We start from the raw sequence: 22,852 nt of genomic DNA, 5'->3' as shown, positions 1-22,852 counted from the left end.
GAGAGCTGGATCTTGGGATGGGTTTGGGATGGGTTTGACAGACACCAGAGTACAAGGGTATGAGAGAGTGTCCTAGAAAGGTGAGTTATACATTGTCTGAGTAGGCTTCTGGTTGAATTTCAGTCTGAGAGGGGACTTGGACATTTGTGAATATTTTTTTAAATATTTCTTTATTTATTCATCTTTCTTAAGTGATAGGATTAAGTTTATAGACATCTGAATGGCTAATTAAGCAGTGGCTTGCAAAGGGATAGAATGACAAAGATGAAATCTCTGCATCTGAAGTGTGACATCTAGTTACTAGTGTATGGTAGAGTGATGCTTCTCTTTTAAAGTATGAAAATATGTTGGAGTTTCTTTTTCTTTTGTTTAAAAGCTAAAGAACCTCTCAAATATTTGTATTGAGTGAGATAGACTGACCAAAATAGAAATATGAAAAGTGTGTTTACGCAAAAAGTTGGAAGAGGAGCCCCAGAGCCACTTCTCAGTAATCTACATTGCATCTCTGTGATATTGTATGCGTGCACTGAGGTATTTTGCTTCATGTTTGTTTTATGGAAGGTAAGGTGCTTAAGTTGCAAAAGTGAATACTGGATAGAGTTGAAATTTACCTAATTGCATTTTTAATTATCAAGAAGTCTGGAAAAAAATCAACACCAATAAGAATAAAATGCTTGTTGTGATGTTTTCCTAAATCATCATGCAGTAAGTGTGGTTTGTTTTCTTTTTTAAAAAAACTCTGCATCTGTTTTGCAGGAGAAACTGTAGAAGGTCTTCGGGAGAGCGATTATCTTCTGATTCATTCGTGTCGGCAGTGGACAACAATTACAGCTCACAGTCTGGAGGAGGGTCACTACGTCATAGGGCCTAAGATAGAAATCCCTGTGCATTATGCAGGTAAAGCTATTGTCGACCTGAAATGCAAATTCAAAAATAATGAATTGCCTACCACTTACAGTGATTGCTATATTTGAGAGAGTGAAGCTAAGCCTCTTGTGTGTTAACTCACATGTCTGTGAGTTAACTTTTTAGTAACGTTACAGAGCAAGAGGTACTGGCTTGCTTGCAGGGCTGCTAAATAGATGTATTTCATTGAGCAGCACATTGACAGAACATGTAGCTGTGTAGAGGAATTGGTTTCAATTTGAGCATCATGAGTTGACAGCACTGTGTGAATGTGGAGACATAAGTGTGAAAGTTTGAAATTGCCTTGAAATATTTGGTCAAAGATGGAATAGATTTTACATTCAAGCTGGAGGGGATTTTCAGATATTTCCATGTTAAACACCAGGAACTCTTCATAATAATGCAGTTTTAAACAAATGCTCCTCAGTAGTGCTTTGTCTTTGCCTTCTTGGGTGACAGAGTAATAGTGTTGTTCCAAGTAGCTATGATCCAACTAACCCGTATTTATTTTATGATTTCAAATTATTTTTACTTTCCTAGGAAATTATTTTTAGTACTGCTATTTAGTGTTCTTATTCACAAACTGAACAGAACAATACAATGTGAGTGGGAAGTGCTTATCTTACAGCAGTAGATAGAAAACTTTTAAAGCTAGGAAGTGTGAACTTAAAGAGCCATGGCTACAAAATAAAGATGTGGGCTTTGTGCTTTAATTAGTCTTCTGTAAAACCAGTTATCAATTGAATAATGTACTTGGCTCTTCTAAAGTTTCCTTTAAAACAGTGTGCACTGAGGGTGTGCTGAGTTGGACAAGACTTGGCTGAATTGCTTTGTGTCAGTCACAGCAGTGCTTCAGCTGCAGTGATGCAGTCTGTTCCAGTGATGAAAATGATACCACTTGCCTTCTTAGGTACTGTTTCTCTTTCGAGTTCACTGCTGGAATGTTAATTTTTCTAAGATACATTTAAAAGCTTTGATCTGATGGCATATAGTGTCATAATGTATGTGGCTTCAAAACTCGCTGAACTTCCTTAGCAGAAACATTTTCTAGTGCTTATGCTTAGCAATGTAGATTTTTATTTTTTTTTTACACCTCCTGGATGCATAAACCACAGTGGTGTGGACAGATAAACACTTCATTGCCTTTGAACTGAACACATGTTTTAAAAATCCTTACACTGATTCCTGGAAGAAGGAGAACGGAAAATAAAATGGTTATTGGCATGGAAGAAGATCTTAAGGGGTTTACTGAAGGCTTGGTTTGATTCTTTGTTTTTAAAGTTAACAAAGATATGATAGGCAGGGTTTCCTGACTCTTCATGTTTCAATTCATTCATATCTTAAATTTACACAGACACCAGCAAAATTGAAATCAATCCCCTGAGATACTGCAAACTTGTCAATGTGCTTTTCTTCCTGACTTGTGTTAATGCAGGAAAAGAGGGTGTGTTTAGTTAGCAAAATACATTTTGCTCTCAAAGAATGTTCCCTGCCACAGAACCCTTATTAATGAGATGAAAATACCTGAAAGTTCAGAAGCTTCCACCTAGTAAGGGCACTTACTGAACATGTGATGTGCTCTAATGTTGCCAAAGGAACTTCACAAAAATGGTCTGTGCTAACTTGCAGAACCAGAGCATGTCTGATGGGTTTGCCTACGTGAAAGGAGGAGATGAATCTATACATGTGAAGGATTAGTTAGCAAAGCACTGCAGTTTGGCACGTGGATGCTAACATCTAAATGCAGTTAGAGGTGTCTTCCATACCCTAAAGATTAACTTGTGCTGCTGTGGAGTACCATACAGAGGTCTGTGAGCTAGCACTGAGTGTGCTTTCAGTGCTGCCTTGTGCAGTGCCTCATGCTCACTGCTCCTGGGAGAAGAAGCCCCTGCTGGAGAGGCCAAGTTTAGTGGAGCTGCTGGGCTGGGTGCTGACCTGGATTATAAGACTGGCTTTTGCCTGGTTAAACTTTAAACTTCTGTCAGCTAAGATGTACTGCCTACCAGAATAACCCTTAGAGATGCAACATAGGAGTTCATTGAAATTACTTTCTGTGTTTGTTTTTGCTTTAATAGAATATATTTTTTTCTTTTTTAACCCTAGAAGAATTTCAATGTCACAAATTGCAACATGATATTGGTTGTAACAGTTAAGCAGAAAGAGACACTGAAACTGACTTTATTTTCCTGAGATTACACACAAAGTTATTACTCATATATATAAATAGGAACATAAAGTAATTCTTATTTTGCTAAATCAGGTTTTGGTACATTTATTAAACAATATAATAAAAAAATAAAAATAATACAGTAATGCCTTACTAAAGAAGGGGAATGCTGTACTTTACTTTTAAGTGAAATTTTATTATCAGAATATGAGTTGTGCAGTCTTGCTGGTGGTGCTTTCCCTACTAGGAATGTGCTACCCTGGTTGGTTTTTTTGGTGGTGGCAGACATGTTAAATTTTGCTATTAAAGATCATATATGACAGCTGTTAATGTAACCATTGTCTCTTGAAAATTCTCTCCAGCCTGCTTCTCTTCAGAGTAAAAATTAATGTAGCATCAAGTTATATTTTTATGTAATTAAAACCAAATAACTAATGTGTTTCTGGCACTTAAAACAACAGAAGTTTTCACATGCGTATAGAATGGAGAGCATATCAAAATTAAAGCCCTGACAGTGCCCAGTCTTGATGTGAAAGAATGGGTTTCCCAAGGTAAGCCATCACAGCAGTTGGACTTTCCTTTGGTGTTGTTTGCTTTCATCAGGTACACAATTCACACTTGATACTTAGAGGAAGGTCTTATCAGCTCTCTGTCTGAACTAGTTTTGTTTTGTTCCTGGTACTCTGACATCCTTAATTTCTACTCTAAAAGCTAGTGTGTATTACCAGTACCCTCCAGCTGATGTTAAATATTACTGTTAGGTTTTGCTTGGGCAGCACAGTAACCTTTACCTTGGTAAATGTCTCCCCTGGTAGCCTCTGGAAAATACTAGTTTATGATCTCACTTTGGAAGATATTGGTTGGTGCCTTGCAGAATTACACTTTGCTGTGCTACTACTTGCCAAGACGGATACTTTTCATTCTTCTGCAGAAGTTCTGCGTAGGAAGATGTGTCCCAGGGACATGCTGGTGATCACATCTCAGATGTATTCTGTGATAACTGAAAGGTACTGGAGACACTCTTCTCAGGGTTTTAATACTGTGGCTCGTGGGTGTTGTCTGATTCTTCTTGCATTACCTTCCAGGACTCTACAGCTCAAAACTATCCAGTGTTTCTGAGGATTCATCAGCTCAAGCCGCAGAGGTGTTCTGCTCTGCCTGTAAATGGCTTGGGTTCAGTCTGCTGTAAATGTCTGTGCTACGTGGCCACAGTTGTTTACGTGTGCAGATTATTGATGTGAAAGTGGATGATCAAGTTGGATGTGGTTGCTTAAAACCTGCTGCACAGGAAAAGTGGCACAGGAGGCTGTGGAATGTGTTCATACCCCCACCTACACAGTGCAGTCTATTCTTTCAAAGGCCACGCTAGTGTTGGTGAGTGCACTTAATGAAAGAAAAAAGTACTTTGGGATGAGTTGGCAGCATCTAGGTCATTTTGTCCCAAATACTCACTTCCATGTTTAATCAAACCGTAACAGGACTTTTAATGTTGGATTTTTTTAGGGCCTTGTCTCTTGTGCTGCAACTGATGGTTCATTTTCTCAATTGTTTTTTTTCCATTTTGAGAGGAAAGCTGTTTCTCTTAGATGATGTTTTTTTTAAAAAAGACAAACACACAAATGTACAAGTCCTTTCTTTTTCTGTAGTCTTCTACTCAGTTTTGCCCAGAGTTTGGAGGGAATGCCTCTTATGTCTCTGCTGCTGTCTGTGTGCACACAGGAGGCAACTAATAACAAAAATACTTCAGTAAAGATATTAGAAAGTAACACCCTACTCCGGGGTGTGCCACACTAACACATCCAGGATGTTGAAAATACTTCTGTGAACTCACACCTCCCTACCATGGAGTGAAGGTGTGCAATTGCTAATACAGAGTCAGAGTAATCGCTGGTGCCCTGCTCTGGTTGCTTACCTAAGTGTGCTGATAGCTTTCTTCATGTCTTTGAAATGAGGAAATATAAAACCTTGTCATGTGAACCTTCCCCAGGTAGGGTGTTGGATGGGAATGAGTCAGAAGGCCCTTCTCTGGTGTTGGGACTGGTGTACAAGCACCCCACTGAAACCTGTTCCTACTGGTTTGATTTGTTAATGACAGAGCCATGTCTGATGGACCTGCTCCTCCCTGTGTCCTGCTAACCCAGAGGAAGATGCTCTCTGCAGGTCTTCTCACGAGTGAACTTGTCTTGGCTACAGGACAGCAGGACAGCTCCCTGAGATTTGGCAACATGCAGCTGCAGAAGTTTCTCTCTCAGGTCCAAAGGCATGGCTGTCTCCAAGGCGGAGTTTGGTCATTCCTCTAGGCCTATTGCTATCCACTCTGGAAAAGCCATGCCTTGGACACTGAGGGAGGAGAGCATGGTGTGAGTTAGGCATCTCCCAGTTGTCTTGAGATGATGACAGTGACAGCAGCTGCTGTTCTTCATTAGCCACCCTGAACCTGCTGCATCCTGGTTTGGAAAGTCTGGAAGAGCTCATTTTTCCTTTGGTGATGCTGAGCTCTCTTAGATGCTTGTAGTATCTTGGGTCTTCTCTAAGTTTGCTGTGGAGCTCTCTTCCTGGCCCTGGGGAGAAGAGCAAACGTTAGACTGGCACACCTCCTTTGCTTGTCAACATTATGGTATCTGCTGCCAGCTTGTGTTACTTTGGGGACAGAGCCTGCTTAAGTTCAGTTCAGATTCTTCACTCCCTCAGATGCAATTTAATGCTGTCTGCTGATCAAGGTGCTGGACAAAGAGTGCTTTGCCTCCCTGGGAAGAGCGGGTGGTGCCAGGGAAAGCTGTGCCTGTTCTTCTGAGTGAGTTGAGCAGTACAGCTCTGATGGGGTAATTTTAAGTTCAAAGAGGTGGGTGAGATCTAAGGCAGGGAGGAACACTGCCTTAGAGAGAGAACTGAGTAAAGAACTTAGGTGAGTCTTTTCCAGCCAACTGGCACACCACTCCCTGATACGAAATGTTTTGGAATTCGTGTTTTGCTTTGAACTTAACCTGGCACCAAGCTATCACATAATTCTCCTGAGGCTTTTGTGCTCTGCAGCTGAATGTCACTTTCTAGAGAGCAGGGCCTGGATGCAGAGCTCCTGAGAGAGGCAGGCTGCCGTGTGTACGTGGGCTGGTAAATGATTAATGAATGGATATCCTCAGAAGAAAACCAAGAAAGCAACCTGCCCACACATTTAATCCCCCCAGTACTCAAGTTCTGTTTTTCTTTTTCTTTTTTTTTTCTTGAAGAGGGTTGTGCATCTGCAAAGCAATCAGAGGTTGAAAACTTTTCACAAGTATTCTAATAAAAGAAAGCATTGCCACCAGCATATAGCCTTCATACATTTAAAAAAGAAATATGACATCTGTAGTTCTGAATACTTGACTGTGTGAAGTTTCTTGAGAACAGCAACCTTTCTCTCCTCGTAAACATGAAGAAGAAAGTGTATTTGGTATTCATTAAAAAGTCTGATTGTAAAGTAGTACCTGAATATTGCAGAGAGAGGGTATTCATTTTATTGAACAGTTTGTGCCTCCTCAACTCTGAGATCAGCAATGTCCATAACACTTGTAATTGCCCATTAAGCCTATTGCATGCTTTTTTGAAAATGTTTATGCTTTAAAATATATTTATTGGCTCGATTTTAGTTTGTTGCTGCTTCATTTTCCCCACAAAGACTTAGGGATTTTTTTACTCTAGGAAATCACAGCTTTGTAGTCTGGAAACTCTTCATATTCCTAACTTCTCAAACCTGTCACCTTGAAAAACTGGATCTACTCTTCTTATATACAAGCAAATATCCATATTCCCCTTCTTTTTTCCTCAGAGAGTTACCTTCAAGTTGTCAGACTTTCCCATGGTCCTGTCTGTTATTTCACTTTCTGTGCCCATTTAAATTTTGGCAAACACTTCTCCATTGATCTACAGTGCAATATCAAATAGCAGAATCAAAATGCAGTCAATGAGATTGCTGGCAAAAATTGCTTTTTTCTTTTGCATCTCTGGGTGCACTTGTTCTTCCTGTTCTTTTGCCTCCTCTATTAGCCAGTCTGGTGAAGCAGCAGCTTTTTACCTAATTTTAATGAAATATTCCCCTTATGTCAGATCACCTGTGTTAGAGAATCTTGTGTACTTCGTGTTTTGTTTTATAACTGCTAAGGAAAGTACACATATGTCTTCCAGCTTTTTTTTTTTGGTTTTTTCCCCCCCGTTTCTTCTTGACTCGTGTGCTGACAGCTTCCCAGAATGGAAGCTATGGACCAGCAATACCTTTTCAGTGTGGAGAGATGATTTAAATTTAGCATCAAGTGGAACGACACTGTGCAATTCTTCATCAAGCTGTGCAGCTGAGAACCTTTCACTTTTGACTTCATCTTTCTGGACTCAGCCAAAATTTTGTTGCAGTGTCTAGTTTCCCTAAAGTTACCATCCTCATAAGTTAAAATCAGCAGACTGTGAAACTGTTTCTTTCTTTGTGTATATACAACCCTATGTCTATGAGAGATTTCTGGTATCCCCTACAGAACTTGTAGAATTTGCTTGGATGTTCAGTTTGATGGCTGGATGTATCAAAATTTGTATCCAGCTTTTTAGCAATACCATGCTCAACACTCTTTTAGTTCCAGTTTACCTTCCAGATATTTCAGATGGGCCAGACAGCAAAACTGGAACTGCTGTAAGAGTCTGCAGCCCTCAAAGACTGTTGCTCTTTGATGTAATGAGAAAAGCAGGATTACTGCACAGGGTAGTAATATTTCAAGCAATGGAGGAAAAGTCCAATTGTGTCCCAGAAGTTCATGGAAAGAAAATACTTGCATTTTCGGTCTTGTTTTCTAACCTGGAGTAGCAGTCTGGGGTTTGTAGACACTGGTTCTACTATAAAATATGCTTGGTTTCATGGGTTTTTCTTGGTGCCTTAAGCACAAAGGGACCAAAAGCTTGTGGTGACAGGGATATTTTTCAATCCTATTACAGTGAGGTGCTAGGTGGGAAGAGGTATATACTTTTAGATACAGCAGTCTTGATCTCTTGCTCTCCTCTGCTCTGACTTCAGCACAAGTATAATCTTATCCTTGTTTTAGAAAGAAAAATCCTAAGATTTGCCTCAGCACAAAACTTTGATTTTTATATTTGAGAAGGGAAGTAGGAAGAGAGAGGGAAAACTTGCAGCTTTTACAGCTGATGACTCCTAGTATCACATGTTCCTCTCAGACTTTCACAGTTCTTGGCTGTTACTCAAAGTCTGCAAACTTGAAACCTGCTGAAATTCAGCTGGGACCTTACAAGCATTCACGGTAAGGAGGTTGGTGGGCTTTTTTGTTTCATTTTGTTTGCTTGTTTCAGATCTCCATGGGCAGCAAAAAAGCCGATTGTAGTTGCATCAATTAGGAAAAAGTTCTAGAGGCTCGTACAAAAGAAATTAACTGGTGAGGATGACTTTTTGAAATATTGCAATTGAGAGAAGAGTAGAATAGCAGTCAGGAAACTGGTTCCCAGAAGACTGGGAGATGGCCTGAATCACAGAGGATTTGCTTGGCATTGCTTGAATTACTTTCCCTTAGCTCTTGGCTGGTACAGTGGAGTGCTGGGCTCATTTGCATGATGCTGGAAAGACTTAAGTGCTTGGGAGAGGATCTTAAAAGCTGCCTGACTTAACCACTGGGAAGCTGAGAGAAAAAGGCTGATCTCCACTGGGAATCTGAGGTGAATTCAGTGCTGCACTCAAGGTTCTGGTCAGATCCCACATTTCTATTGATTCAAAGCTACCCTAAGCTCTAGCTACAAGGAAATTGGAAATGTGACTCCTGAGTTCCCAAGAGACAGCTGCTCTCCTCTTTCATGAGGTCTGACTTCAGAATTCAGAAGGGAGGAGTTGCATGAACACTACAGCCTGCCCAGCTGGTGAGCTTGTGCCAGCAAGGCTGGGGCACAAAAACAGTGCCTGTTTCTAGGCACTGAGCAAGGCATGAATAAAGTGAGAAGCTGCTTCACTTCTTGCCTATCCTGACAGGCCTGTAGAAAACCATACAGTTAAAAGTCTTTAAGGATAGTTTCTTAGTCTATACTCTGTAATTGCAATCTGGAACTTCACACCAGTTTTCCTAAAGTAGGATTTTTACAGTTTTTACAGCACCCATCTGGCCTTGAAGTTATCCCTTAATGAAGTAAAGAATAAAGAGAAGGGAGTTGTTAAGGCTATGTTTAATCAGCCCTTCTGTGCAAACTTGGGGAAAGAATTTTTATTAAATTCTGAGAAATGGTATATTTTGAGTTGATGGTTCATATGGGCAATGATGCCTTTTGTTGATCTCTTATGTAACACTGCATGAATTTTCATACAGAGTACCAGGTGCAGAAGAAAGCAAGCACATGTGACTGCTAGGAATGAAGCAGTCACCAATGCAGCTATCCCACGACTCTTACCTGGAACACAGTTCGTGCTAGTAGCAGATGAAGACTCTTGCAAAGAATTACAGCCCTTAATGCTTGTGGAATTTGGTTATGGACTACTGCACACTTCCTTTCATTTGGTTGATTCTTCTGCTTTTGGTTTCACTAGTTTCAAGTTCATCCCCACTTTTTCCTTTGCTGATATTATGACTTGTTACATGGACTAAATCTGCATGGGAATTTGTGAGGGAAGACATTGCCATGAACTTTCTATAATTAGGCTGTGAAATCTCTTTCAGACAGACTGTCCCTTTTCCTTCTGTGGACTGGGGGGGGAGAACTGTTACAACTGAGCTAACATGGCAAACAAGCAAGGCAAAAATTATTGATGTCTTTCCCTTCTGTAAACACAGAACCCAGCTGGCAGGAATGTAGAGCAGGGATTTTGATAGGTCATGTGTGTTTAGGGAGGGAGCTGCAGAGAAATCTTGTCTCACAGGATGACGTCATCCTGTGAATTTTTGGATGCCCAAATAGATGATTTGATTTTTTTTTTCCCCTACTGGAGCTAGTATTTGCTGCTGAAAACAACTGATAGGAGGGGTGATAGGAATTCTTTGTCAGCATCCTCCCTATGGAAACCGGCACACTTCACGTCTGGGAATGAGAGTTGGTCACGTCACTGCTGCCAATTAAAGCAGCTGACATCACTGATGTCCTAAGCTTTGACTGAACTACTGTACCAATTGGTGCCAATAGGAAAATAAAACCGTGCTATTTAAGTCATGTATAACTGTTTATATGGAGAATGTAATTTGTGTGTTTAATTTAGCCTGTGATCCAAGGCAGTGATTCTGCTGTGTCAGGGAAAGGCACTTCTGTGAGCTTTGAAAGTTAAAGAAGTGGAAAACCTGGCATTTTCCTCTGTCGTGGGCTGTTGTTCAGAGACTTTCTGTTCTCATTTGGCAGAGATTAACTTGTTTCAGTGGTGGGGGGGAAGTTATTAACACTAATAGCAAAGGTGACCATTATTACCTGCATAGGAGGAACACGGGAATTTAACTTCTTGCTCTGAAAGACCTGTGCAGCAGAGAGAAACTGAAAGCCTGTACTTACTTCTTGCAGCTTTATGTACAGACATGAAGCTGTGTCTTCCATTCATCCCCTTTACTGCAGGTGAGCCTCAACTGTTCTATTGAACCCAAGTGTGCAGTTTGACTCCAAGCTGGCTGGAGCAGAGGCAAAGAAGGAAATCCATTGCATGCTGTAAGAGGGCTTTCATAAATGCCCTCAAACAGGGAATACCAGGCTGCTGAGCCACCTGTCAAAATCTACTATACTGACAGATGCTACTGTCATCTTGGATGGTTGATAGCCTATGCAGAGAAAGAAGAACCTTTTAAATCAAGGTGTTAAGGTTATGTTTTTCAGGGGAGGCACTTTGACATCACGTTCTTTAAATATTTGTCACCAGTTCAACCTTTCCGGTTCATCTCCCATGAATTCTATATTGCAGTGGACTGGGAATAGCAAGCCAAGGCTGGCTGACTGCATTTGAGTGGCTGAAATAATTCAAGCCAGCCACATCTGTTCACTGTGTCCTTGTTTCATGGCACTCACCTGGTCCTTCTTTTGCTGTGTGTGGACCAGCTCATCATGTGAAAGGTCCCAATTTTGTTATGATGGCTGCACATGTGCTCAAAAAGGAAGAGGGATGTGTGAGTAGGATGCAAGATCCCACCTGAAGGTCTTCATCAAAATGATGGGAAGTGCATTCATTGTGTTCTGCCAGAATAATTGGTTTGTGTATTTTATTCAATTTTTTAAGTGATTTATAGCCTTTTGAGCATAGGTAAGTGTGAGGTGTGTGTCTGTGGAGGAGAAAGCATTCAGCAAGAAGTACAGACTGGGGAAAGCTGTCTCTGATAAAATGCTGCATGGGCCTCTGCATTTCCAGACTCAAAAAGTAAAGTCTGTGTAGGTCAAGTGGCATCACTGTGAAGCTTGATGGGAAAAGTGAAGCAGGGGTGAGATGGATGGGCAAGGTAACTTGAATAATCCAGTTCTTTAGCTACTATGTCTGTGCTAAATTAATTTCTAGGGCTCAAAGTATGTGGGAGAATTAAGACATTGACTATGCAAATGGAATTGCCAAAAATAGAAGAAAAACAAAGTGGTGCTGCATTAGATTCATGGATCTGAATTGAGAGATTCTTACAAATGTGGCTTAGAAACCCAGAACTGCCTGCTGGGAAGGATGTATTCCTCAGAGTCAGTGTAGGAGAAGAGCTAAAGCATGTCCTGGGATGTGGGATGAGAAATACTCTGAGTAGGAATGAAGTTGCTTTATGATACTAAAACAGCCTTAGGCTTCATTGGACACTGTGGGACTTTGGAAGAGGGAAATGGTCAGTACTTGTAACTGCTCATGGTATCAGATTTTTTCTAGGCAGTGCTGTTGAACCGTCCAAGAGGAGAGTTGCTATAGAAACATAACATGTGAATTTAGACAAACTTTCTAAATAAAATCAACCGAATTTGAGTTCACACTGGTAGTGTCTTATAACAGCATGTAAATAGAAGAGAGAATGACATTTATAATAAGATCTAGTATGCATATGTTCCTATCTGAAAAACTATTTTATCTGAGTCTAAAAAAAGGCTGAGATGGACTCAAAATCCTAAGGGTTGGGGTGGGTTGGTGGTTCTCCTTTTTTTTCAATTTGATTGCTGCTGAGTGACCACTGTCCCAGTTCAGGAAGTCTGTGGCTGCCTGTGGGTTACCTGTTTGTCTGCCGGTGTGTCAGTACACACACTGTCCAAGACACAAAGGTGTCAAAGGAGCTGATGGAGCTAGTGAATCCAAAGGTCTGCAAGAGCTGTTCTAGGCAGATGGTTGGGACCAGATGTGCTCGTGCTGACTTTTGTTATCCCACTGCTGGCTGTGGGAGTGCAGCAGTAGGGAGGGAGAAGAGTGAAGGGGAAATGCTGGTGGAGGGAGAAGTAGGGGAGTGTAGCAGCAGCAGCATGGATATGGTGGTGGATGGCAGCAGGAGGAAGAGATGGAGGGACAGGAGCTCCCCACTGGGAGGTCAGAAACACCAGCCTTGGAAGGATGAGGCATTCTGCCAGCCCTGCTTTGGGATCAGGGCTCTCCTGTCCAACTGGTAACTTGCTCTGAGCGCTGAGCAGCTCTCAATACTTTGCTTAGGAAGACTTCTGGTGCCATTTTAACAAAAAGTTGCTTTGCTTATCTGCATTTCTGGTTAAAATTCTAATGACTAGAATTAGTCTGTCTAGAAGAAAGAGACATATGGCAAGCAAATGGCCTTTTTTAATGAGCCTCCCACTCAGCAGTTGGCTGCTCATCCAGTTTGTGTGTGGCACAGTCTTACAGCAGCATCTTCTTGCCAGATAGAAAAAAAAATAAAGTTGTTTTTTTTTAAATTAGAATTTTCTTTCAGGAAGAGGAGTGGGAAACATCAGAATGTAAGTATTACAGAAAGACAGAACTTCACTGTAGCTTCTGCAACAATTTTTTTACCAAAGCTGTAGGAAAATATTTCAGAACCTGGTTTAGAAAACTAAAAAGCACACAGTTCTTTACCTCTCAGTGGTGGGTGGGTACCATATATACTTTCTTAGAGGATGTAGAATTTTCAGTGATATATAAAACAAAGTAACATAATGTATGACTTCTGAAAGTCACAGTAGTCTGAAAGGCTGTAGTTAATGATTGCAGCTGATCTATAAAATCCTATTAAAATTAATTTCAGTAAATACTTGTCGGAAAATACTGTATTTAGTAGCCAGTAGTGGGTCTGGAGGATTGATGGCACCATTGTTTCTAAACCACGGGTGCCACCAGTATGGGAGCATAAAATTTATGATGATCAGTGTATGCTGTTAGTAATGGCTATGTGACTGATCTAAGAGAAGTCTGTTGCCAAGGTGTAGCTGTGTAAGGATTCATGCAAGTAAAAACTTATTTATGCCCAACTTCCTCATTCAGCCTTATGACTTCAGATGAACTTGTGGCAAGGTCAGGCTGTCCTCCAGCCCTTAACCTTGCCTTCTGAAGAATATTCTGTGCTGTGGCAATGATTTTTAATATTGGCTCTGACGTTAGTGTTTGTTCTCATGTTGGAATTAGTCCATGTGTAGCAAAGGGAGAATACCTCATGCTCTGTCATCTTGCTGCTAGCTCCTTCTGAAGTTCTGCCTCACCTCTTGTGCAGTAGTGCTGCTTTTCCTTCTTGCTGTGAGTTCTAACACTTCTTCCTGCCACTCAGTGTTTGCTTTGAAAGTGTGAAGTACTTTGCTACCCTTCGTATGCATTTGTGGCTACCCAGCCCTCAGCTGAAGAGTGAGGGTTTCTTGTGCAGTCCTTTATCTTGAGCACTGCCACTACATGCTGGGTTTTTTAGATCCTATGTAGGAAGTACTTCTACAGGAAAAAACGAGAGATGTGTTTCAGACCCGTTTCAACAGGACTGCCTGAACAAAGAATGGGAGGTACTGGAGTTCACTGGGGTGGTAGCAGCATCAGTGTGCAACTAATCCTTCACCAGGTGCTATTTACTTTGTCTTTAGTTGCCATGACTAAAATCCTTGTGGCTCTTTCCGAAGAGAAAAGGAAGCTATTAGCAGCAGTGACTGTGTTCATCCGGCTCTTTTGATAACGTATGAACTCATAATTGCAACTTAAAATAACTTCTCCCAGTCCATCCCTTGGCTGCACAGTTGTTATCTAAGCAGCCTGGAAACAGAGCTGTGCTGCTGGCCCCAGGAGCTGCCAGGTCTGGTGTCTGACAGACTGGTTCGAAATCTGGGGATGAGCTTTTCAGCTGGCCGACACAGTCTGGGGGTTGGAGGTCTTTTTGTAGGCTGTTAATCTTCAGTCTTGCAGGCTTTCTTCCAACTGTGTCTGTCTAGCAGGGACTCTTGGGAAGCTCTTCCTCCCCAGGCCTTGCCTGGACACATGCCAGCTGAGTGCAAACTTACAAACCTTTTCTATGTCACATTGCTGGTGACCAATTATAGCAGCACAATGTGGAGGGGGGGAGAGCAGAGGCATCTGACCGTCTGTGTTTGCCAAGTCATATGTTCTAGCAGGTTGTGAGTAATATATATATATTATATATATGTATATAATCTCAAGATGTGAGTAATAGAAATATATTGTGTGTATATATATTCACACACCCCCCAATACCAGATCTCACTTTGATTTGATTTCCAAAGTATCTGTATACCTGAAGGCAGACTACTCCCAGATACTTCTTCTTTGTGTGTAAGCAGTACAAATCATTCAGTATGAGTGGGTTGAACTTTTTAGGGAGGGAAATGCAAATATATTTTAAGGAAGGTATGTTCTTATAGGCAAATAACTAAAAAAGCAATGTAGTAAAATTGCCTGCCTAATTTTACCAGTGTGGCTGAGCTAAACTGTGTTCTTTGCTGTTGGGATGCTTGTGGGGGATTTAATATTTTTTTTTAAACTAGGTTTTCCATTGTAAGGCATAAAGGATGTGTGCACTCCTATAGCATGGTGTTAAATGGGATCATTGAGGAGCTGGTAGGTCCTGCTGACTGTACTAGTTGACAGTTTCCTATCTGGGAGTAAACTCATAAGGTATCTAGCTTATTTCCATTGTCTTAAATTAATTTGAAAATGTAATGCTACTCAAAATCAAGCTTTTGCACTTTCCATCTGTGGTTCTCCAAAAATAACCAGAAGAATTCTTTAATGTGCAGTTCTCAACAATACTATAGTACTTTAATATATTTCAGGATTTCATTTAGCTTCAGGTGTCTAATGTAACAAATTTAAAGAGCCTAGAATAGAGTTAACTGATGTGTTTGAGGGAGATGGTGAAAGATGTATGTGATGCTGTGAAATTCCTCTATGAAATGTTGCCACAACTTGTATACATCTAAGTGGGTGTGCAAGGAAGCTGGAAAGTTCCTGCAAAAGAAGTTTGAAGTCCACACTTTCCATTTTGGAAAAAGCTCTTAAGGTAGTGGGGAAGGAAGGTAAAGTCCTAGAATTAGAAACTTAGTAACTGTTTAAGGGCTGTGAAAATTAAATTTCTCTTATTCAAGTTTTGAAAACCAAGTTACTATATTAATGCTTCTGAGAGAATTTCTCTGCCCAAATCACTGGCAGAGTTATCTGCTGCATTGTTTAATACAAGGCTTCTTTTTCAGGGTAAGGACATTTTCAGCTTTAAATGCCTGTTATGCTCATAAGCTGCTCTGATGGACAGGAGTTGTACTGCATGCAAACAGAGACCCTCAGTGTGAAGGGCCTGTGTCATAGGAGCCATATGTGTGATTTATGTGCATATTTCTAGTTTTTGCATTGTGTGTGGTGATGATGAGTACTGATTGTTTTCCATAATTGCTGGTCCAGTCACAGTGATGCTTAGATGCATTTATAAAATAAAGTGGAGGAGAAGATAAGCCTTACTGCCTGGGGCCACCCCTTGAGCACCAGTAAGCCCTGCTCTTCCATATCTGAATCAAAAGTTTCAGCTGTTGCATTTTGAAAGGCAGCACTTGAGTAATATTTGATCTTGTTCATAATTTAGTTGGATCAGTTTAAAACATACTCTCTTTGTAAAGGCTTAGTTGTTTATAAAGCTGAAAACCTTGTTTGGATAGCTATTTGGAAAACTAAAATGGGGGACCTGGTTGGTAAGCATTTGCCTGAGGCTTCAGTATCATTGACTTCAAGAGAAATCAACAATAGAAACAATTTGGGCTGGTTTTGGCAGATGGGGCCTTTTGTTTCTTGCTTTCCTCAGCTGGAGGGATGTTCTTGAGAATAGAGACTGAATACTTTGACTAGCATTGTTACAAATATTAGTCTCCCTTGCAGGAATTGTCTGTACTAAACAAACAAACAAAACTGTTTTAAAAGTTTGTTCTTACATGTGAGGAGCTGTTAAAATGAATAGACACCCTCTTACTTGTGTCCTCAGACAGTTTCTCTGAAATAGATTTAAAAATAACTTTGTGTGTTGTCTTTTTACATTTAGTCTCTGCTTGTGGTACACAGCCACAAGTGCAGGTTGTTGCATGCTTACAGCATGTCATGTCATGGCTTCTAAGGCCAGATGAGTTTCGCAAGTTAATTATGCTTAAAATTAACAAATGCTATAACTTCAGAATTTGTCTTGAGTGATTGGTTTTGTTCTAGGGCTTAGTAACCCACATCAGGTAATTCTTCACCAAGTATTGTATTCATTTGAAGTGCTCATCAAGTTGTTTCCCTTGGTAATTCCTCACTGGAGGAAAAATTCTTCTTTCTCTGCCATAAGAAGGAAGTGGCTATGGCACTTGGGTGATATCAGAACTTCTGGGTAATGTTTGGGGTGAGAGAAAAAGCAAACAGCATCAGGGAAGGATTAGATGAGACTCTTCACTGGCCTCTCAGGAAAACTTTTGTGGATGTAGTTAATATTTCCTTAGTTGAGCCATTGATTTATTTTTTTATCTTTTTTCAAGACAATGATAAAAGTCCCAGTAATTTTAATAGAAAGAGAGCTGGATTATTAATAAGGGCTCTTGAGAAGAGCCTATTTCTGAGTATTTTGAAATACTTGTATTCTCTCTCTGGTATTCTGCTCATACTACTATGGTTCAAAAAGTGTGAGATATAAAGAAGCAATGTGGGTGGCTTTTGGTTATTTGAACACACTGCCCTGGATCTATGGGTTCACCTCAGTGAGAGGAGGTGTAGGCTACAGATGGCAGGGTTTCCAAACCTTACTCAGGGACAACTAAGGTTCAGAAGTCTTTTGCACTAAACATTGAAGCTTGATCCAGTGGCTATAAAAGAACATCCATCTATATACAGAAATAAATGATGGCAATATCAGTTTAATGCCCAGGGATGAATGGAGATAATGCAGATAAGAGGGTGCATATATTTGTTTAGCTGATTTCATACTAAATGTAATTCATATGTAATGGCAGTAACAACAAAAATGTCATTCCACAACAAATTTAGTTAGATTGTAATAGCAGCAACAAAAAAAATGTGCCCTTACAAACTTGGAAGATGTAAGTACAATTACTAAGTTTAAATGCACTGAATTAGTCACTCCCAGCCACCCACAGCAATGGATTTATATGTGTTACATTTTGGGTGCACCTTTTAGGTTCCTTACTCCTGGCTGCTGTGGCTCAGAAACACTGAGGAGTGAACAGCATAAATGTGGTTTCCACTGAAAAAAGCAGGTGCAAGATCATATACAAAGGATTTGTATTTTTAAATGAGAGCACCTCTTCTTGAAGAATTGGACTGCTGACTCCTTGACCATATCCAATCAAACTTTTGGAAACAAATGCCTTCAACTGTTGTTTCCTCACTCTTTCCTTCCAGTAGATAAAACTGCAAACTTTAAAACTAGCTGGTAGAAGTTAATACTGTATGATAACTTTTGAGTTTGAAAAAGAACAAAAAAGAAAACAAAAAGAAAAAAACCAAAACCACACACACATACAAACAGAAATAGTCAAATGACTTTGGTTTTGTGTCCGTGTACATTTGTTGGATTTCTGTACTGTTTCCATGGATGTTTTTCAGGCCAGTGGTAGATGGACTTTCTTCCTTTTCTGTATGGGAGTTATCACTTAATGATTTGTGGAGACCTATTAACTTCAGTGTTTGACTATTCCAAAAGGTCTGACTAATAGACATGACAAAATTTTGTCTGCGAACAGTTACAGAAGAAAGTTCAGGCCAACATGGAAATCAAACTTTGGGTGTTGACACCAGTATTCTTCTAAATAGTGTAAACAACCAGACAGATTATTCTTAGCAATGATTTACAAACCCACCAGAGATTTGATTGCATCCAGATTATAATGCAACATTTCCCTCTGAGCTGCAAAGTCAGTTATTTTGTCAGTAGAGGTTGTTAGGTTGCCACTATTTTATGTTTCTTCCTGGCTTTTTTTGTGCCCATGTCACCTCAATGTTTTTGGCTGTTTAACAGTCTCACAGAAACTAAAGTAAAATCAAAGTAAACATATGAAGAACAGCTAAGTGATTGCTAAACTCGTGTAGAGATTTGGTAAATTCTGCCAAATGAAAGAAAGCATTTCTTCTGTGCCTGGCAAATTCTTTTACTGGAATCTTTCCCCTTATGTTATCAGACTGATTTAACTGTTTATTTATTTAATTATTTACTTCTATTTTTTTCTCTGCAGATGTACTGGCTCCAGGCATTGGCGACTAACACGAGTTATATTTCTGGACTTGTTGGTTGTATTGTATTGATTGTACTATTCCTAAATATAGCAAAGTCACTTTTAGACTGTTCTCTCCCTCTTGTTTTGCAGTCATTCCGAGATACATGTTCATTTGTTAAGCACCACTGTCCTGCAAGTTCAATACCTTAGATCTAAGTTTTGAGTAAAAGCTTTGTGTTCTTGAGATCTGCAAAAACCAGTAGTGGAAAAAACACCTTTATGCTGTACTTGACCATGAGAAATTTGTAATTATATTTCTGAATAACTGTTAACTCGTGAGAGTAGATTTTGGGCCATTTAGAAACTCCTTAAACATTCCCCTATTTGCAATTAGCAAGACCGACATATTATTTGACAAAAGCCATTATTAATTTCCTAAAAAGTTACTGGCATATGGTCTTAAAGGGTGCTTTGTGTTAGAATAAATCTTTCTCCGGTCCAGAATGGTGGCAGTAGGTTTTCTATGGTTTTTAAGTTCTGTAAACCTTCCCCTAAATTGTAAACCTGTAAACCTTATTGTAGTCTTGAAAGGACAAGACAGTGGGGCTGTTCCTGTAGTTCTTTGTGAGATGACCTGCATTCTTGGCTGTGGACATGCTGTTGAAAGTCTTGTTCTGGAGGCATCTCAGCATTTAGGCCTAGCCAGGAGAAAAAGAGAACTTCCCAGGTGAAACAGGAAGGAGACTGAAGTTCCACAGGCTGGACGCATAACAAGAGAGTGTTATAGCCCATGTCGAGATAAACTGCTCCTCTTAGATGAGAGACTCTGAATTTTTATTTACCAGATGCTACAGGCTGAGGTGATGGAAAATGAAGGGGAATTCCTGGCTCTGGGCTGAAGTATTTGTGTGGGCTTGTGTAATAGAGACACAGAATTAAGAATAGTAACTGAACTAGCCTGATCCTGACCAGAGACCAGCTTTAAAAGTACTTGGTCTCTGGCTAGAAAGGAATATTTGTGAGAACAGTTGCAATTTGGCACTGAGTTGCAGTGTATTCGTGAGCACAGATGCAAAACTAGAAGAGCATCATGTAATTCCAGTGGAAAATGCCCAACCACTAATATTTCAGAAGCAGCAGCAGCTTTTGGTTACACAGTGCTGGATTCTGGATCCGTTCACGTGCCCCAGCTGTGCCACAGCTCTGCAGTTGTCCCCCATCAGTTCTGCAGAGGTGCCCCACTGCTGGTGTGTGGCCTGTGGTGGCCAAGTGGGACACTGCTGCAGCACAGCAAAGTGGAACACCTGCTACGAGCTCCTTGCATGCTACTTCTGTTTGGTAAACAAAATGTAAAGCACTAGAGGAAGTAGTAAAGACAATAATTTATAATCACTTAAATTCATTACGTAATCAGGACGCTTGCAAGAACAGATTTTGTAACCATCTTTCCTGTTTTATTAGTATTATCTTGTATTGCAAAACTCTTCCTATTATCAGATCAGTTTGTAGGTATGTTTATTCTTAGGGGCTGGGACTTCTCTTTCATCCACAATTTAAACTGTTAATGTCTGGTGTATTTACGTTACACCCATTTGCCATTTTTGAGTTCTTGAAAGATTTCAATGTGAAGTTTAACATTCTTCACTGACCATATAGTATTAGAACTTTCTTGAGTATGATTTATATGACCTTTCAAAGGAACAACCAGACTAGTTCAGTTAGTTAGAGCTTGGTGCTGATAACACCAAGGTTATGGATTTGATTCCTGTATGGGCCTTTCACTTCAGAGTTAGAGTTCATGATCTTTGTGGGTGTCTTTCAATTTGGAATATCCTGTGATTTGTTAATCCGTATGGTGCGTTTCCTCTAAAAATTCTTAATTCCATAGCCATTTCTAATCCTTTCTTCATCCTGCTGAAACTAACTGGTAAAAATTCCTTCATACGATCTGTATGTTGACTTACACATAAATGTGGATTTGACAGAGCAGTTAGTTGTTAGCCTGCCATATGTCTAACATACTGATAAAGGTTTTAAGCAGGACTGAAATCAAGCTAACAAGGGCTTAAATCATACAGCTGTAAAGGATATGAATGCAAATTTGTCAAATGTTGCAGCCTAATCTAAATAACGCTCTAAAAAAGCCAGTTGCAGCTTTGTTGCCAACATTTTCTTGGGGAGGTTTTTTTTTTTTGTTTCTGTTTCTTTAACAGAGGTGGAAAAGGTGCTTGGGCTGAATATTTTTCCCTTCATCTTAGAAGGTAATACATCCAGAAGTACAAATGCCTACTTGTAGCAACTTGTTTTCAGAAATGTAGCATTTAAAGTATGATTTTTTGTGCTCCAGAACATTGTAGGCACCCAGAAAAAATGCTACTATAACTTCAGAAACTTCTTACTTGAACTGAGCTGTGACTGGTCTTAAGCTGTATTTAGTGGATACTTTGAAATTAAAAGACTACTTGCACAAGCTGGTCAGAACATGGAGCCATGAAACCATTTTTTATTCCATGCCTTGTTCTTGCATGCTGACACAGTAGCAAGAAATGTGTTTCCAGGTGTTGGTACGAGTGTATATGCATGCACTAATATCCATGATCAATCACCAGACTACAGCTCATTTTCTTACACCTAATACTTTTCTGAAAAAAAGGGAGTATGTGTATGACATGTTCAATTTCAAACTTGGTTTAACCAGTTAGAGAGCTTGACAGTCCTTTATTATTTCTCTCTGTAGAGCAGCTGTAATACCTGAAGCACCATTCAGATGCATAGGCAAATCATCCTTGCAGTGGGAAACTTTCTTCCTGCAAAAGGCAAGTAACAGAGGAGAGGTGAAGAGGAGATGTCAGCAGAGTGTATATGTTCACGATATATGCAGGCAACTCATTAGAGCTGCATGGATTTTCAAATGGCTGTATGACTTTTTTTTTTTTTTCCAAATCTGGCAGCCTCTTCCTCAACTGAGTGATGCTTCCTGCCTCCCTTTCTTGGTAGGGAGCCTGCATGTTCTGCCAGAAAGCAGCTGTCACTTGACACAATCTGTTCTGTGCTCCAGCGTAGGCTGGCTGCTCAAAGGGGAGCTCTGTTGATTCTTACACATTAGGAGATTAGAGAGTGACTTCAACCTCCCTTGGTTATTAGGGCTTAAAGACCAGCTGCAGAGTAAAATATTTGGAGCCTGTTTCACTAGCTTTCTGCGGTGAAATGTGTCAGGGTTATGTGTGAAAGGAGAGAGGGGTGTGCTATTCTGACATCTCTTCTGACATCTACAGATGCTTTAAGTGTATCGTGGTAGATGTGGAAAAGGGAAAGCTGGAGGCAGGAAGGTATGAGATTAAAAGTTTATAAAGTGGGAATTTTGTTTTTGTTTTTTGCAGGGGTTTAATAGGTAATGTCCAAGTTTTAAAATTTATATGTATATATCTACTGTCTATATATATGCTCATACATATCCAAATATATGCACACACACATCTGTCTATCTGTCTGAAACTGTGATAACTAATTACTACTGCCACCTTTTTTGGTGCTTGTTAGCAATTCAGAGTTGCGTGATGCTCTTCCTAAAGGCCAAGTTCTTGTTGCAAACAGAAGAATAATGGGGTAGTTATACCAAGCTTCCTTAAGAGCAGTAAGTGAAAGAAAAAAAAATACTTCTGCAAGATTATTAAGCCTGTTTGGAAGGTACTGAGCTCCTGAATCACGTGCCAAGGCCTAATTGCAAGGAGTTTCTGAGTTTAAGAGAGACACTTGTATATGAGAATTCACTTAATTCTCTAGAATAAGCTTTAATTAATAATTGGCAGTACAGGGAATTTTGCCATCTACTGAGTCATCTGAGAATCCTGTGTAAAATGTCTCCTCAGGACAACTTTGAAGGAGTCAATAGTACCCTACATAAATATCTTACCTAATGCTCTGTCCCTGTGCTTACTATCCAGACAGTCTGATATGAAAGTAGCACCTTCTGGGGTATATTAATTAAATTTATTTGAAAAGCAGTGTAGCTGAAGGATACAAGAAGAAATTATTATCCTTTGGCATTTTTCACATTCCTAAATCTGAATGAAAAAAAAATTATTTTTGTGTAATTTTAAGGCATCCTTACACTTGCAGTGTGTGCAGTCTTAACATTTTGAAAAAATTCTAAGGATATCTTATAATTCTTAACGTTTATGCTTCTATGCAAAGACAGCACAAATA

General features: G+C 39.9%; 1 protein-coding gene across 2 annotated transcripts in view; it reads left to right on the top strand.

Annotated features, from left to right (window-relative positions):
* Positions 1-22,852, top strand: part of GAREM1 (GRB2 associated regulator of MAPK1 subtype 1) — a 97,093-nt gene that overhangs the window by 21,873 nt on the left and 52,368 nt on the right. For both annotated transcript variants that reach the window (XM_062501414.1, XM_062501422.1), the window contains exon 2: positions 757-897. In XM_062501414.1, coding sequence (XP_062357398.1) covers positions 757-897 — 141 coding nt within the window. The remainder of the gene's footprint in view (positions 1-756; positions 898-22,852) is intronic.

The sequence above is a fragment of the Cinclus cinclus genome, chromosome 1 (assembly GCF_963662255.1).
Source record: "Cinclus cinclus chromosome 1, bCinCin1.1, whole genome shotgun sequence".
NCBI lineage: Eukaryota > Metazoa > Chordata > Aves > Passeriformes > Cinclidae > Cinclus > Cinclus cinclus.
The sequence above is the reverse complement of the archived record's forward strand: the minus strand, read 5'-3'. Positions and strand labels throughout refer to the sequence as shown.